Here is a 17,123-nt window from a genome sequence, read left to right on the forward strand (position 1 = left end):
GCATCACGGAGCTGACTTTGTTTCCCTTCCCTTCTCAGCTGGTGGCTGGGAGCAGCAGCGCAGCTGCTCCCAAGTGCTTCATGCGCAAACTCCACTTGGTGCTCCAGAGCCTGCTGTGTTTCCATCAGATTTGCTCAGTGATGAGGTTACACTCTGCCTGTGAGAAGTCTCACTTGGGAGGTGAAAGCAGCAGAGTTAGATTTGGGTTTATTTCGAGACAAGAGCTTCAAAAGTCATTCATGTTTTAAGCAATTCTACTACGAGATTTTTTTTTATGTGTGTGTTTTATGTTTTTGTTTTGTTTATGGCTTTTGTCATGCAAATATATCTCATGCTGCTTTGGGCTTGCTGTCACTATGCCATTACAATTTTTAAGAATAGCCAGGAAGAGAGAGGGAACGGAAAAAGGAACAGGCACCACAAAGCAGTGTAGTGAGATAAGAGATGATGAGAAGAGGTAGAGAGTGGGAGCATTGATGAGTGTGAGAGGCATTACAGACAAAAGGAGTCTTTCAAGGAAAAAAAGCCAAGTGCAGGAGAGAGGAGGAGGGAAGCACTGAGGGCTGCAAGGGTGGGTGATGATGGAGCTTAAAAAGCAAAAACAGAAAAAGTTTGGGAGGCAGATTTGGAGCCACAGCCTCTGAGGGGTGGGTGGGTTACACAGTCTTGTCTGTACAGCTGACAGGAGGCAAAGCAGCCTCCTGCCCACATCCCAGCTCAGTGACCTGCTGCTGGGGATCTCAGAGGGAAGCAGATACTCCAGACACAGCAAGGGAAGAGGGAGAACACAGAGGAAGCCTGAAGACATGAAAAGTTGCTCTTAACAGCAAAAATCTCCTTTTTGTTGGATGCAGATTTTGCATTCCTGCACAAACAAGGGGCTGTTGCTGGAACCCAGAGCGAGGCGTCACCTGATGGTACTGCAGAGGAGCTCAGCTTGTGACATTTCTGGAAAACACTGCCTTCAAATAACCTGCATTAATCATTTTCACACTGACCTCCTTCACCTCGATTGATTAATTACATTTTCTTTCTCCTGTCCGTGTTTCCTCATAAAGTTGGTGCTCCTTCCAAGGTTAATTGAGACACTGACCTTTCCCATCTGCAGCTGCTCAGCCAGGCCACGTTCAGAAGCATTTTGCAGGCTCAGCATTGACAAGGTGGCCCTTGGATGGCCACTGACCTCCTCAGCAGCCTGACAGCAGCCAGGAGCCTGCAGTGCACAGATAACAGCTCAGCTCTCCCATCTAATCACCAGAACAGTGGTGTCAATGATACCAGTTTCTGAGCGGGCACAGAGCAGGAGGAGGCAACAGGAAATGAGTTACCAAAAACTACAGTTGAACCTTCCAGGCTGCTGCTGTCCAGCAAGTGCCTGGTTGGATCACAGCATTGTTAGTTTGCACTGAATAAGGCTGAATGTAAAGAAGTCTAAATGGTCAGATGTAGCTTACTGTTATACAGAATGTTTTTGAGGGCTGGTGGGTCCTTGCTCTTGTCTCTTTTCATACAACCATAGAATATTCTGAGTTGGAAGGGGCCTACAAGGGTTGTTGAGTCCCACACAGACCCTGCACAGACACACCAATTCCCACCCTGTGCATGCCTGGGAGCATTGTCCAAACCTCCTGGAACTCTGGCAGCCTCAGGGCAGTGCCCAGCACACTCTGAGGAAAGAACCTTTTCTGATATCCAACCTAAAGCTCCCTGACACAGCTCCAGCCATTCCCTTGGGTCCTGATCACCCACAAGACCAGCTGGTGTTTTGTAAATCCCCTCATGGCAGCTCAGACTTGCAGAGGAGATGCCTCTCCCAGGACATGGCTGCTCTGGGAGAAGGCAGAAGGCAGCTGCTGTCAGGATTCAGGATTCAGACAGTGTTTATGTGGTTGAAAGAAGCTGTAAAGCAGCGAGTGCTGCAGCACAAAAGCCCTCAGCAGAGCTGTGGCAGCAGCTGGGGGTGTCTCAAGGGCTGAACGTGCTGCTCTTTCCTTGCAGATGTGGACGAGTGTGAGACTGGAGAGTCCTGCTGCTCCCAGTTCTGCATCAACTACGCGGGGGGCTACGAGTGCGCCTGCAAGGCGGGGTTCCAGCTCAGCGCCGACGGCTGCTCCTGCGACGGTGAGCACTGAGGCAGGGAATGGGCTGGGCTGGGCTGGGCTGGGCTGGGCTGCAAGGGACCTAAAGGGCATCTCATTCCTCCCCTGCTGTGGGCAGGGACACCTCCCACTATCCCAGGCTGCTCCAAACCCTGTTCAACCTGGCCTGGAACACACCCAGGGATGGAGCAGCCGCAGCTTCTTTGGGCAACCAGGGCTTCACCAACCTCAGAGTCAAGAATGCCCTCCTAATATCCAGTCTAAACCTTCCCTCTGTTAGTCTAAATTCATTCCCACATGCCCTGCATCATTCCATGCCCTTGTCAAAAGCTTTTTGGTACCAATGGCTTGGTCTAACAAATCACAGCCCAAGGTAGAAGAAATGCTGTCAAAGCCCTTAGGGCTTTGTGGGCACTGCCCTAATGAGAGTCACTGACCCTATTCCAGCTTTGCTGATAAGGTTTTACAAATGTGTAATTTCCTCTTTGTGAGGCTGGAATACAGGAATAACCCAGCATCCAGCAAGGGGAAGTGGGGATGTGGGAGAGGAGCCAGCAGAGAGAAAGTTTCCCTCCTCTCTCCATGGACACTTTATATTGATGTGTGTTAAAACACTCCTTCCACAAAAAAAGAGCCCTCAAAATAACTGAAGGATCAACTGAGCTTAACAGCTTAAAGCATCTGTTTTCACTCGAGACAAAAACATCAGTGAAATAATTTGCTCCCTGTTGTCCTGAAATGTTTTCATACCTCCAATACCAGAGAGAAATGGAGAGCCCCAAATCACATAAGAAAAATTGTATTTTCTTATGTATAGAATAATTTGTCAGATGCAGCTGGGCACAGCATGGGCTCTCCAAGCAGAATACTTGCTCCTAATCACCATTTATGATTTTCTAGATGTGGATGAATGTCATCTGGATAATGGCAACTGTGACCATTTCTGTGTGAATTCCCTGGGGTCGTACGAGTGTGCCTGCAAGGAGGGTTACAGGCTTGGGGATAGCAGATGGGCCTGCGTGGGTGAGTTCTTCTCAAAACTTGAGGGCCATTAAGCACTTCCCACTGATTTAAAAAGTGATTTTGGAACAGGGATTTTCACAGATCCTGGGATTTTGGGAGCCCAGCTTGAGCCATCTCTGAACGTGGCCAGGGTAGGGCTACGTGCAGTGCGTGGATCCACGTTCATCCTCCAGAAATGGGTTTTGCCAAAGATTAATGGCAGATGAACACTTAAATCCCCTGGACATGTTTGAAAACCTAAAGCTTCTGGTTTAGAAATAAATAGTATTTGACACTTTTCTTGCTCTATTTGATGAAGTTTAACATCCTGTGGGGAACCAAATAAGGGTAGCCAGATTCTCCTTTGAACTACCAGGGCAACTTTTCCATTAGTCAGTGACGTTATTCTGGATTTCTGCCAGAGTAACCAGTCCAGAGTTTAGCAGAGCAACTCAGTTTTATAACCAAGTTTAGCAACTGCTAAACCTTAAGCCAGAGTTTGATATTCTAACCAACACCAAAAAGAAAGCCAACTGATTTCCCGTCATTTTAAGGCTCAGGTTTTAATGTTTCTGAAAATAAATTGCACAGCCAGCCTCACTTTCTATTTGTCATCTCCAAAACAAGCAAGAGTAATGACCTTCATTAACTAAAAATAATCTCAAACTTCAAGTGAGGAAAATGAATCTCCTCATTTAATTTTGATTCTCCAGGAGCAGAGTTTTTTTCCCAGAAGAAAGAAAAAAGGAAAGATGGGGTGGGGAGGGCATCTGTAAAACTCTGTAAGTACAGATGAGAAAATGCCTGTGCTGGGACTGCTGGGCAGAGGTGTGACTGGAACATCTAATGGCATGATAATAGTAAGAAAAGGTGTAGATGAGAGGCCGTGGAGGCAGGCTGGGGTGCTGATGGCTGTGTTTGTCCAGCCCTAGGTGTGGAGGAGGCGGATGCAGAGGAGGCAGCAGGGCTGGCTGGTGCCCCGGGGCTGCAGTTCCGAGGGCCCCCCCAGCTGCTCCGCTTCGCCCTCGGGGCCCTGGCCGAGGATGGAGACCCCCGAGGAGAGCTCACCCTGGTGCACAGGGTCGGTGAGTGACCAGCAGGGCCCTGAGCCAGCACAGCAACCTGGGGGGATCATCCCAGGGAGAGGATTTGGGGCTGGGCTGGCAGGGCTCAGCGTCAGGAGGAGGGATGAGCGTTAATTCTGCAATCCAGCATCCTGCCTGTGTCCATGTTCCATCCCAAATGGGACCTGTTGGAGGAACCAGGAGGCTGCCTGGATGCTTTGGGAGGGAGGCAGGGGAAGAGTGAGCAGCACAGCAAGCAGTGGCTGGGAGGCTGCTTGGAAAGCAGGGTGCCTGCACAGAGCCCCACCGAGCAGCCACAGAGAGCTCATCATGCCAGGGGTGAGAGGATGGCATGGCTTCCTGCAGGGCACTAAACCCCTGGGGAAACACTCCCTTCCTCCTAGAGCTGGGAGCATGGCTCCCCATTTACAAACCCTTTCATAACAACTGGAGGCTTTTTGTGTAAGATATTTGCATTTTGCCTGTGTTAAAAACAATCCCCTGAAGATTCAGGTTTGCCTCGACTCTCTGGGAAAAGCACCAACCCATCCATGTATTGCTCAGCTCACATGGTGGCACACAGCACAGGAGCACCCACTGTCACAGGAGTGGGTGCAGGACAGCTTTGCACCCACCTGGGCTTTGTGCATGATCCAGTCTCTCCCCCCAAAGGTGGAAACTTCACAATTTTAAGAGTTTTATGAGGTGAAACCCTGTATTTGCTTTGTGCTGATTGCTGGTGAATCACCAGGGAGGATTTCTGGTTTTTTCCTATGTGTGTCCTGTGATTTTTATATAAACTCTATAATTACCCATCTTAGGACCGTGCCCTACAGGCAAAAATCAGGAGCTGGTCTTGACTTTAATAAAAAATTACCTTATTTTTAAGAACAAATCTGTTAAGACCCTCCCAAATCACACAGAGTAGAGCCGGACTCAACAACACCGATAACCAACTGGGAAACTGATAAATGAGATAACCACAGGCAAAATTCTCAGGCCTAGAAACCACAATCAAATATTTATTGACCACTTTTTGCATGTTTTATTTATATTTAGCTACAGAAATTTGGGTATTATCAGTCACAGCTGAGCAGCTGCACTTTTTCTAAGGTTCAGGCTTTGCAGCATTCAGTGGTTTGTATGAAAAGGTGATGGAGAAAAGGAACTTTAAATGGTTTAGTAAGTTCTTTTACCTCCTGAATAGTAATTTATTCCTTGTGTCTTCAGACATGGTTTTGTGCTGCTATCTGTATTATAAAAAAGCCTGTTTTAACAGCAAGCTGGTGCAAGTAATTAAATATTTTCTATAACTTGAATGAGTTTTAAGGTTGGAAGCATGATGTTTTTAATGATGGCCTGTATTCTTCTCCTGAAGTATGAATTTGTACCCTTTTCCAAGTGGGAGCACTGGGGTTATGAATGTCCCTGAAAGCTTGGGCATTTGTTCAGCTACAGAAAAGGGAACAGTTGGGTGCTCAGACCTAGAGGAAATCTGGCCTCACACAGAAAACTGTTGGTGAAATGCAACCAGCCTGTAACTTACTGAAATAAGGCTGAAATAAGCTGCCAGCTCACTTTCAGGTGCTGTTAAAAATCTCCTTCCAAAAAGCCTCCAGCCACAGCCATAAAGCCTTGAAGGCTCTAAACTGTGTGGATGGGATCTTCAATGCCACTGAAGTATTTTTCCAGACAGACAACTTTATTTTTCATGCCTGTCTCAATAGACCCAACAAAGAGAAGGTGAGGATGCAAGGGATAAAAGGAGGGTGGGAAAGGAGAGGGAAAAAAAGCATTTTCATACCAGGTTTCCTATATAAAACTCTTCATATCCAGGAAGAGGAGACTTGATAAATGTGTATTTTGCTTTGTTTTCCTAGAATGCTCAAACTGTGTGGTTGAAAATACCACTGAACTATGTTTAAGTAGCACTACATCCACTTACTGCAATAAAAGAACAGGGAGGAGAGAAGGAGCAAGGAGAGAAGGAAAGTCCCAATAAATTCTTACAGTTATATAAAATGTTACCAAGCATTGGGTGCAAATTCATTTTTCTGAAGGCAAAACTCTTGCTTTTAAAAAGTAGCTAGAAGTGCTCTTGGCTGGAGAATGGCAGCATTTAGGGGAGTAAATTCCAGCTGAACACCCAGCTTTCCTTTCACGTAGAGTCAGAAACATGAAGAGGGAAATTCAGGAATGCCCATTTTGCCGTGCCTTTTGTGCCAAACCGGCGGTGTTCGCAGCCCAGCCGTAGGTAAGAGCTCGTGGAAGCGTTTTTGTCTGGCTGCTCACTCAGCCCTGTGTGGTTTTTTGCTGCCAGTGTGCCTGGGTGACACGTTTGGCCAGGACTGCAGCCTGAGGTGTGAGGATTGTCTGCACGGGGGCCGCTGCAACAGCGAGCGCAGCGGCTGCGTCTGCCCGCCCGGCTGGGCTGGTGTCATCTGCAACGAGAGTGAGTACAGGGGGCTGGCAGGGGGAGTGAGCCTCCTGCAGGGGCTCTGCAGGTGGGGAATGGGAGGAACCTCTTGTACTTTTCACCTGTGAAGCTCCTGAAGGAGCACAGCTGTCTCATAATCAAATTTACTGTGCTGGGGCACATTAGATAGGAGCTGTAAGTGATGCCGCAGTACACAGAGGTCCCTGCACTCCACTGAAGGTCAGGACAGAATCATCCTTGTCCTAAATATTTGGTGGTTTTCCATTCCTATTTGCTCTGCTGCTAAAAGCTGCTGGAGTTTGCTGGCCATGCTTCATTCCACAACCTACCTTAGTGACTTCCAGAAGTCTGTCCCAGAAGTTGGCGTGACACTCTGGGTGGATGTGTATGCTAAACTTGAGTTTTTTCCATTGTAGCACCCCAAGACATTGCCTTTTAAACTCTTCCCTTATGTTTTCCATTTCTTTTTCCTTATCATTCTTTTTATTATTAACATTACTTTCTTGGAGCAGTTAATTTTTCATATTGGAAATGGTATTTTTCAGAACTCTGTTGCCAAGTCAGTGCCCTTTATAACAGGTTTTCACTCTCCTTGCTCCTGTTTCCTGGCAGAAGATCTTTCTGATTCAGAAGTATGTGTCAAAACCCATTGGAAAGAGAGTGGTGATTTCTTGATGTGCTGTTCTTCATCTGCAGTTTGGCAAAACTTGTCTGCTGCTTGTCTGAGACATCATACAGCAGATTTCCTGTTTGAGATGGGTCCCTCCATTTCGTGGTGTGTGACATGATGGCCCATCATTCTCAGAAAGTCTTTGCTGTCACTGGTGAGACAAAAAGTCGATGAAAATTTATTACTTGACATCAGTAGACAGCACTCTTCAGGTTAATTGCCATCAAGATTGTTTAGGAGACATCATCACATGGACAGAAATGTAGAAAAATCAAGCAAGTGATTGAAACCAGCAGTCTGCCTGTGGTTATTTTGGGAGACTGATGGTGGCTTTGGTTTGTAAACACTGGGGGCAGCTAAGAGAATAGAATGGGGAAGATTAAAAGGATAAATTCCAGTCTGTCTAAGACAGTTCAAGCTATCAAGTGAGGATAGTCTTACTTTTGTCCCTGGTGTGCTGGTAGTTCAGGATAGATTATAAAAATTTCAAGGCAGCATCCAAATTCTTTAGTTCATTTAATAAATAACAACATTTATGATGTGTATTTGCACTAGACCTCCATGCATGTAGTCTAATGGAATTCACCTCTGGAATTTAAAGAATTTTAATAGGACCGTGTTATTGAGCTAAACCTGCTGTCTGATGAAGTCAGCAGGGACAGTGATAAATACAGTATCTAATCTGTATGAATTAGTCATATGTGATTGCTTTCACTCTTTTCTCTTGCATTTTGAAATATACAGCACAATTCATGGGTTGAGGGTGAGCAGGTTTAGGGTAAGCTAAAACAGCGGAGAAAACTGGAACTAAATTTCTCTAATAATGCACCAAAGAAGCCAAATGGAAATTGATGTGAAATGTCAACTTTCTTAATGTACATTGATAAAATGTCAGTGAAGTCAGATGACTCCAGCAACTGTATTCACTCAGCCAGCTCAGGCTGCAAACAGCAGAGCAAGGCTGCATCTCACAGTTTGTTTTTGCTGTTGTGGATCCATTGCTGCCATGATTACCTGAGGAGTTTCAGAAACTACATTTGAAAAACAAGATATTATTTTTATAATAGTGTTTGGGAGAGAAAAGAAGAGTGTTTAAAATATTTATCTCCAAGTGTTCAAAGCTGTGCTCTGATGTTTAAGCTTTGGACTTGACAGGCAATGGTTTTTGAGCCCGTGCTTTGTGGGGAGGGGAGCATGTGCAGGGGGAGGGTTGGATACATGACAGTGCTTCCCAAAGCTTGGTTAATTCAGTGTCCTTTGAGATGTCCTAGTAAATATCAGGTGGAAGTGCTTTACAGAAGAGTATGACTTTGTTTAGAGCCTGCTCAACTAAAAGGACTCTCTCCTTGCTCAGTTTTCACAGAATCACAGAAACAATTAGGCTGGAAAAGACCTTTGAGATAGAGTCCAACCTATGACCCAACACCACCTTCTCAACCAGCCCATGGCACTGAGTGCCACATCCAGTCTCTTCTTAAACACCTCCAAGGATGGTGCATTCCAAGGTGGGCATTCCAATGCCCAATCACACTTTCTGTGAGGAATTTCCTCCTGATGACCAACCTGAACCTCCCCTGGTGCAGCTTTAGGCTGTGTCCTCTTGCCCTGTTGCTGGTTGCCCGGGAGAGATCGACCCCCACCTGGCTGCAGCCTCCTCTCAGGGATTTGTAGGAGCAATGAGGTCTCCCATGACTTTTCCAGGCTGAACACCCCCTGCTCCCTCAGCTGCTCCTCACAAGACTTGTGTCCCAGACCCTTCACCAGCCTTGCTGCCCTCCTCACTGACCAAAGCCTTGTTTTGCTGCCTGTACAGCAGAGGGGAAGTGTTTCTTGCTGTGCTCACGCTCGCTGCTCTCTCCGCAGCCTGTCCCCCCGGGACGTTCGGCAGAGGATGTGCCGGTGTCTGCAGGTGCCAGAACGGAGGCTGGTGTGACCCCGGCACGGGGCAGTGCCACTGCCCGCCCGGTGTGCTGGGCCAGCTCTGCGAGGACGGTAGGCTCCAGCTCTGCCCCAGCTCTCCACTCCACCCCCCGGGTTCCTTTGTTTTAAACAGTGAGCAGAACTATTGAGAAAAGCCAGTGGTGGGATGTCGCTGTTGAGGCAGGACGGGAACGAAAGAACTCCAGTTCAGAAGGCGAGAAGAAAAACTGATTTATTTTAAATACACCACTCTATTTATAGAGAACATCGTGCAGACTAATTTCATTTGTCTTAAATTAAAAACATCCCACACCATTGGTGCGCTGTGAATGACGCACGGTGGCAGAGCATATCTATAAACAATGTGAACAACAAGAGAGATTGTGAATTATTTACAATCCTCTCCAACTGTTTCCCAGGCCCAGCCTGGTTAGAAACCTCTCTTTTTGTCTCTGACTGAACTGAGAATATCCATAGTGGTGAGGCTGCGCAGAGCCCCAGCTCGGCCACAAACTGCTTTGGGACTGGGGCTTTGACCTGCAGCCGCTGATGCTTCTTGTGTTTGTGCACTCCAAAGGCTGCCCAAAAGGTTTCTTTGGGAAGAACTGTAACAAACCATGCAACTGTGCCAACAAGGGCCACTGCCACAGACTGTATGGAGCCTGCCTGTGTGACCCCGGGCTCTACGGCCGCTTCTGCCACCTCAGTAAGTCCCCGGGGTTTTTGGGATCTGCTCAACGTGTGCACAGTGTGACAGTCTGTAAAAGATTCCACATCACATAAAGGGGGCTGGCAGAAAGGAAGGAGAGTGACTTTATGCGCAGGCAGTGCTAGGACAAGAAGGAATGGGTTTGCTAAACCAGTGGAGGTTTAGCTTAGCTGTTAGAAAAATGTTCTTTGCTGTGAGGGTAGGGAGGCCCTGGCACAGGGTGCTCAGAGAAGCTGTGGCTGCCCCTGGATCCCTGGAAGTGTCCAAGGCCAGGTTGGACAAGACTTGGAGCAGCCTGGGATATTGGAAGGTGTCCCTGCCCATGGCAGGGGGTGGAAGGAGATGGGCTTTATTACCTTCCAATCCAAACCAGTCTGTGATAAAATGATCAAGACTTTGGGTTCTGCAATAGTCTGGGAGTAGCAGGAGGGCAGGACTTTTGAGATGTGCCAGGAAGCCCCAGAAACTTCATTAATCTTTTCCTCTAGTGATTAATCTTTGCTATGAGGACTGAGATTTACTGATGCTCAAAGGTGAGGATTATAGGTGGGGTGGACAGGTTAACATTAGGGTTATTGCTGAGGTTGGAATCTGGTTGGAGCTGGTTGCTGACTGCTGATGAGTTGGAGTAGGAGCTGGGGAGCAGGGCTGGCTGGGACAGAATGAGGATCAGACATTAGATGGAATAAAAAGAATTAAAACAAAATGATTGCAAAATAGATGATCGAGTTTCTTTGTACTTAGAGGTTTTGTTTGTAAAATCTATGCGAGATCAAAAATCTTTTGTTTTATTTTGTTCTGGGTTTGATTACGAACGCTTTTGTCTTGGAATGCACCCAAGTTTTTTTTCACTCGGAAAATCAGCTGAGTTTGCTTTGAAATGTTTCTGGTTCTTGCATTCACCACATATTGCTTGACATGAAATGAATGGCCCAACACAGGGATCGTGTAAACTCTTCTTCCACCCACCCACACATGAACAGGTGCTGCTGTGGAGCAGGGGTGTACTGGCTGAAAGCGAAACAGAGGTTTTGCTTCTTGCAGCAGTTACATTCTGCAGCAATGTGCAATTTCAGCCAGCTCCTGCATAATTACAGAGCTGATGCTTCCTTTTCTTCTGGCTGCAGCCTGTCCCAGGTGGGCTTTCGGCGCGGGCTGCTCGGAGGAGTGTCAGTGTGTGAAGGAGCACACCCTGGAGTGCAGCCCCAGGAACGGCTCCTGCATCTGCCAGCCTGGATATCACGGCAAAAAGTGTCACAAAGGTACCACCCACAGCCGGGTTCCCCACATCTGCTTCTTCCTTTGCCCCAGTAACTTCTCCTTCTTCCACCCATCTGCTTTGTTTGGCTGCTGCTACTCATATATTCATATCCTAGTAATGATTTTGTGGGGTTTTAACCCTGCTAGGGTTGCAGGGACACTGAAGGCGAGCTTAAGAATTGGAGGAGTTTTAGCCTGGTCAAATGACAACAGAAATCCAAAACCTAAATCCAGAACCTAAATCCTAATACAGCCTTAAGTAATGAAGAGTTTTCATTTCTGTGCTTTTTTGACACAGTCAGTAAATAAGTGGCAAAATCCATGTTTTATGGCAGTGGGGTGATTTGTAAACTGGTTCAGTAATGCAGCTTTTCCTTCAGATTTGCAGCTCTTTGAATTCAACTTACTCTTTGTAGTTTTTGGGGGTAGTTCAAAGAGAATTGTATCCCGCATTCATGTTTGCATGTCTCAGTAGCCCTTTCCAGACAGCAGTGGAGCAACACAGTAAAGATTCTCCCTTCAGATTTTTCTCTGGCCAGGCAGGACTGTGTTGGATTTATGGCAGTAATTCTGGTGGGTTTGGGGAGAACAATAATGACGATATTTAATATTTTTATAATTCTTGTTGATGGGCTGAGCTCTGACAGGGTGCGTGCCTTGCCCAGCCCTGGCTGTTCACCAAGGCAGAGAGAGCAGAACTTACACATCAAAAAAGATAATTACACAATGTACTTAACTGAATACATCCTCAAGTGCTCTAATTGAATAAATCTTTAAGCATTCTGCCACCCTGTTTCTGGGTTACATTTAAGCAGTAACCTCTTTGAAATGTAAGCATTTATTAAGTATTTGCACTTTTTAACAACACCTCTAAAATGTACATTATAATGTATTCTCTGCAAGTTTCTGCCTAATTATTTTCTGATTTTTGTTCACTTCTCTTAACTTTTCCTTTTTCTTATACATGTTCTGTACCTGCTTCTATTTCCAGAGTGCACCCCAGGGTTTTATGGGGCTGGCTGCAAACTGAGATGCAGCTGCCCTCCTGATGCTCTGTGTGATCCTGAGACAGGAGCCTGCAAACATCCATGTCCAGCTGGGTTTCATGGAGAAAAATGCCATTTGTGTAGGTACTCACTGCATGATTCCCTGGGACATACATTTGGGATGGGAAAGCTTATTCAGGAAACTTAGATTCAGATATAGAAGTTGCAGATAAGCAGGTACATTTGTTGTTGATACGAGTTGGCAGTTCCCCTCTGAAACCAGACTGATATTTGGAGCCTGGCAAATGCTGTCTCTCTTTCTCTCTCTCTCTCTCTGCAAAGGTCAAGGCACAAGGCTGAGGCCAGTTGCCCAAACTAACATTTGTCCAGGTAACAATAGTTGCTTTTAAAGCTTCAGACATAGATTTTGCAGGGCTCTGCTGCAAAATTAATTTCAGACCCCCAGTTGCTCAGATACTACTGCTACCACTGATCACTTCTGCCAGCACAGCTCAGTTTAAAACTGGTGGCCGTGGCTCCTTCTAATGTCTTCAAAATGCTCCTAACCATGACTTTGGGGTTTTTTGTCCAGCTTGTCAGCCTGGCAGCTTCGGGATGGGCTGCAGGCAGAGGTGCAGCTGTGGAGGAGCCCCGTGTGATCCGAGGACAGGGCAGTGTGTTTGCCCAGCTGGGAAGACTGGTGCTACGTGTGAGCAAGGTGGGTGAGGTGCTGGACCAAGGTAGGGAGTGCCTGGCTTTGGAAGACGTGACGTGAAGTAGAATTTGGCTGTTTCCCAAACCAATAAACAGAAAAACTGTGGTGGAAATTGGGAGAGAGCCTTTGGTCTCTCTTCAGCTGTGTTCTTGTGTGCTGCAGTTTAATGCCTGCACACAAGATTGTTATATATTTCTATTATATATATATGATATAATTGATAATATAATATGATATGATATAATTGATAATATAATATAATATAATTAATATAATATAATATAATATAATATAATATAATATAATATAATATAATATATGTAGGTCTGTAGGGATGTAGGTCTGTAGAGGTAATATAACACTCCATCTCAGTTTTACTATTATTTTTAAATTGTTCAGGGTAACAGCAGAAATCTACAATTGTCCTGAAACACAAAATGGCACTGGTTACACCTCGTGTGCTTTTTCTCCAGATTGCCCAGATGGCCAGTGGGGACCAGACTGCCAGAACTCCTGCGAGCCCTGTGCCAACGGGGGACAGTGCAACAGGGAGACTGGAGCCTGTGACTGTCCCCCTGGCTACACTGGGCCATCCTGCTCTGCCAGTGAGTCCTTGCCTCAGCCCTCCCCATGAACAGAAAGTCAGATTGAAAACTCAGGTTATGGTTTGATTTCTGCCTTTCTTATTCTTTTGTGAGATAAAACACGCTGCTCTGAGGTTAAAGTGCCCTTCATCTCCAGGAATTCCCCAGGTTGGATTTGACATTATTTGTGGGAGGGAGATGGCAGATAAATGCACGTGATCAGCCAAGCTGCATCCCAAATGGATGTTATCATTAGACCTAACTTATGGCAAGCTGTACTTGGAAATACAATGCTTAACAGCCACACCACTGGTGGTGTAATCCTGGCTGTTTGGCAGGAGGTGTGACCAGCTGGCCCACATGGCATCATTTTTGAGTGATGTTTGCAGCAGCACTCCTTGGTGCAGATCACTTAGAATTAAATAATACTGAGGATAGAGGAGCAGTATCAGCGCTATCCCTGCAGCCAGAGACCATGGGAATACGTTCAAGGAGCTGTTCTGTGCTGCTCTTCTGCCTCTGGGTGTTAAAAGGCTGCCTGAGTGAGGCTGTTGAGATGCACAGAGGCTCTCAGGACAGCTCTGCCTTGCACAAGACCTCGGTGGTGGCACATTTTTAATTCTTGTTAGTCATAAAATGGCTTTTGAGGAAGGTTTTCCTCCTCTGAGGAAACAGCCTGATGCACAGGGGTACCAGCTCTAAACTCAGGCTATTACCACATTCCAAGGCTCAGCCCCAGACACTCAGGGTGTGAGCAGATCCCAGCTATTTCTGTGTTGCTGTTTTGATCCCTGGATTCAGCCAAAGCCTGTTTTAGGGGGTGAGCCGCCGCTGTCTCTTTGAGAAGATGAGTCTGTGGCCGGGCTGTGAGCCGGGTGCAGTCACAGCCTGTCTCTGTTTGCAGCCTGCCCCGATGGGCACTATGGACAGAGCTGCCTGTGGCTGTGCAGCTGTGGCAGCAGTGCTCAGTGTCACCACGTCACTGGAGAGTGCTCCTGTCCCCCGGGCTGGACTGGCCACGACTGCAAACACCGTAAGTCAGGGCGCACGGGATCTCCTGGGGACTGCACGTTTGCTCTGTTTGCTCTTAGTTTATTACAGTTTTTTAATATAGTTTTGCTAATCTTACTGCTTCTGAAGCGGTGTGTTTGTGGGTTTGCACAGCCTGGGTGGTTATAATCCTTCATTATCCAGGTTCAAAGCATTGAAATAGATGGCTGATGAAGCGCAAAGTATTGATATAAGCTCTTATTTCAACACTATGGATCCCTTTGCCCAATACCATCTGTCCCGTCAGCATTTTGACTGACAGACAGTTTTGTTTTTCATTTTCAGTGCAGATTAGTTTTGAGATTAATTCTCCATTTCTCATTTTGTTTGGGGGAGATTTATTCAACAAGTGAGTGGCATGTAGAGTCGTGTGTCTAAAGGTCACTTTTTAACTTAGGAATATAAATGCTGTGAAAAATTCTGTTCTCTGGAAGAGCAGAGCATCCTTCTGTTGACTTAGAATCGCTCTCCATATTGGTGGCTGTGTGAGAGAGTAGACTTGCCCTTTTTGGATGGCACCATATAAATGTGAAGCCATCCTCCCTTTTCCTGTGACACATCTCTTCTGCTTGATTCATTGTGATGCCTCTTGCAAAAAGCCAACAGAAGACAAACCTCTTTCTAAACTTGGTCTTAAACACATAAAATCATTTAATTGGCAGTGTTGATAGCAGCAAGTTTTGCACCTGACTTCTCAGGCTCTGTACTGAAGAAAATGCTGGGAAAATCTGAATTTCCCACCCATATGCATATTTTAAAAATCAAGCCAGTTGGTAGTGTGTAGAGCCACTGAGATGGCTTTTGACAACTCCCTGGGCTGTCTGGAGAATTGAGAGACCATGACAAAGGAAAGCTTTCATTTCTACTCAGGATAAGATCTAAAAAAAATTGTTTTGCAGTGGTATCTTAGTACAGCAGCCCTTCCAGCTATTGCAGACCAGGCATTAAACAGATTCCCAACTCCAAAATCAGGTTTCTGTTGCCCTAATTGGCACTTTCATCTTCATCCTTTACTTGAAAGAAAGGACATACTGTGGTACATTGGTGTAATTGTGTCAGTGGTATGTGATTTTAGGATGAAAGCAAGCATTTAACAAACATTGTGAGATTCCTTTGTGTCCATGCTGCATTTCCCAGTATTTTGGGGAAAGCATGGATGGTACTCCCAAATCTGTCTGGTTAAACCCATTGACTAATTCTGGTTATGCAGATTTTCATTGAGTGAGTCAATAGCTGATATTTTATTTCCATGAAATTACAGATTTGTGACTGATGGGTGTGGATTCACAGCATCACTAGGTTGGAAGAGACCTTTAAGATCATCGAGTCCAGCCCATGCATTAACTGAGTGCCACATCCAGGCTTTTTTTAAACACACCCAGGGGTGGTGATTCCACCACCTCCCTGGGCAGATTATTCCAGAACTTTATCACTCTGGATATAGATAAGAATAATATCTTTATCACTCTTCAGCCACTTGGATGTGCCTCTCGAGTCTGCTTTCTAGAGGATCTCCTTTGAAGGTTCTCTCCCAGGTTTGCCCTAAACCAGGACACAATCTTTCAGCAAAAAACTTTTTCCTAACATCTAACCTAAATTTCCCTTGGCCCAGCTTATGAATTATTAGTTTTACAGGGATGGGATAAGATCTGCCTGTGTCCAGCTGAAACAGACCAGCAAAAATGGTCTTTATTTCCACAATTTGCGCCTGCGCTGCAGCTGGGAGTTTAGCCCTGTATCATTTTTGTGTATTCTGTGTTCTCCCACGTGGAAGTGCAGCAGGGTTTGGGGGTGGTGCTGGATGTGACCCCGTTTCCCTTGGCAGCCTGCAGCAGCGGCCGCTGGGGCCGGGACTGCGCCAACTCCTGCGCCTGCGACGGCGGCGACGGCGGCTGCGACCCCGCCACGGGCACCTGCTCCTGCCAGCCGGGATTCACCGGGCAGCACTGCCAGCTCAGTAAGTGCCCTCCTCCCCAGCACGTGGAGCTCCCAAAGCCCAGCTCCCAAATCCCTGGAAGTTGTGTTTTCCTGGTCGTTCCCCGCGGGAACGCTCCCAGGCTGCTCCGCCCCCGCTCTGCCCCGCGCCGCGCTCTCGCGTTTCACCAGGGTTAGATGCTTTCCCTAATTGGATTTCCAGAAAAGGTATTTTCAGCCTTGTTTTGGACCCAGCAGCTATTTTTAGTGTTAGGATCTCAAGAGGGGGATAGGATTGATGTATATTTGGGTTGTGGTGTAAAAGTTTCTGTATTGGTTTTATTTATTCAGTTTTAGGGCAGCACTTACCCTTCGTAAATCTCTATTTCAGGTCAGGCATATAGAAATACTTCACATGTACATAACAGAAGGAAAACCAGGAATTTTTGGAGTCCTGTATTTATTAACAACAAAAATGTGCAATGGTCTTATCAGAGGCCCTCACCTTAACATTCACCTCTAACTGAGGTCAGTAGCAGATGCTTCAAGCATATGAAAACAGGCTCATAGTCAATTTCTCATATCTCTCCCCAGGTATCATCAATTTCTCATTCAGGACTTTCATGAGGCAGAAGCAATATCTCTATATTTAATACTGCTTGATTTTTTTTTTTCCAATTAATGTGCCAATTTTCTTTTTCATTTCATGCAAG

At 46.2% G+C, this 17,123-nt stretch overlaps 1 protein-coding gene across 1 annotated transcript in view; it reads left to right on the plus strand.

Annotated features, from left to right (window-relative positions):
• Positions 1-17,123, plus strand: part of LOC128792900 (multiple epidermal growth factor-like domains protein 6) — a 188,200-nt gene that overhangs the window by 137,783 nt on the left and 33,294 nt on the right. The window contains exons 11-22 of the mRNA XM_053951790.1: positions 1,999-2,121; positions 3,000-3,122; positions 4,034-4,186; positions 6,486-6,617; positions 9,136-9,264; positions 9,770-9,898; positions 11,029-11,163; positions 12,153-12,287; positions 12,740-12,865; positions 13,336-13,467; positions 14,351-14,479; positions 16,322-16,453. Of these exons, the coding sequence (XP_053807765.1) occupies positions 1,999-2,121; positions 3,000-3,122; positions 4,034-4,186; positions 6,486-6,617; positions 9,136-9,264; positions 9,770-9,898; positions 11,029-11,163; positions 12,153-12,287; positions 12,740-12,865; positions 13,336-13,467; positions 14,351-14,479; positions 16,322-16,453 (1,578 nt within the window). The remainder of the gene's footprint in view (positions 1-1,998; positions 2,122-2,999; positions 3,123-4,033; positions 4,187-6,485; positions 6,618-9,135; positions 9,265-9,769; positions 9,899-11,028; positions 11,164-12,152; positions 12,288-12,739; positions 12,866-13,335; positions 13,468-14,350; positions 14,480-16,321; positions 16,454-17,123) is intronic.

Source organism: Vidua chalybeata, chromosome 10 (assembly GCF_026979565.1).
Source record: "Vidua chalybeata isolate OUT-0048 chromosome 10, bVidCha1 merged haplotype, whole genome shotgun sequence".
Classification (NCBI taxonomy): domain Eukaryota; kingdom Metazoa; phylum Chordata; class Aves; order Passeriformes; family Viduidae; genus Vidua; species Vidua chalybeata.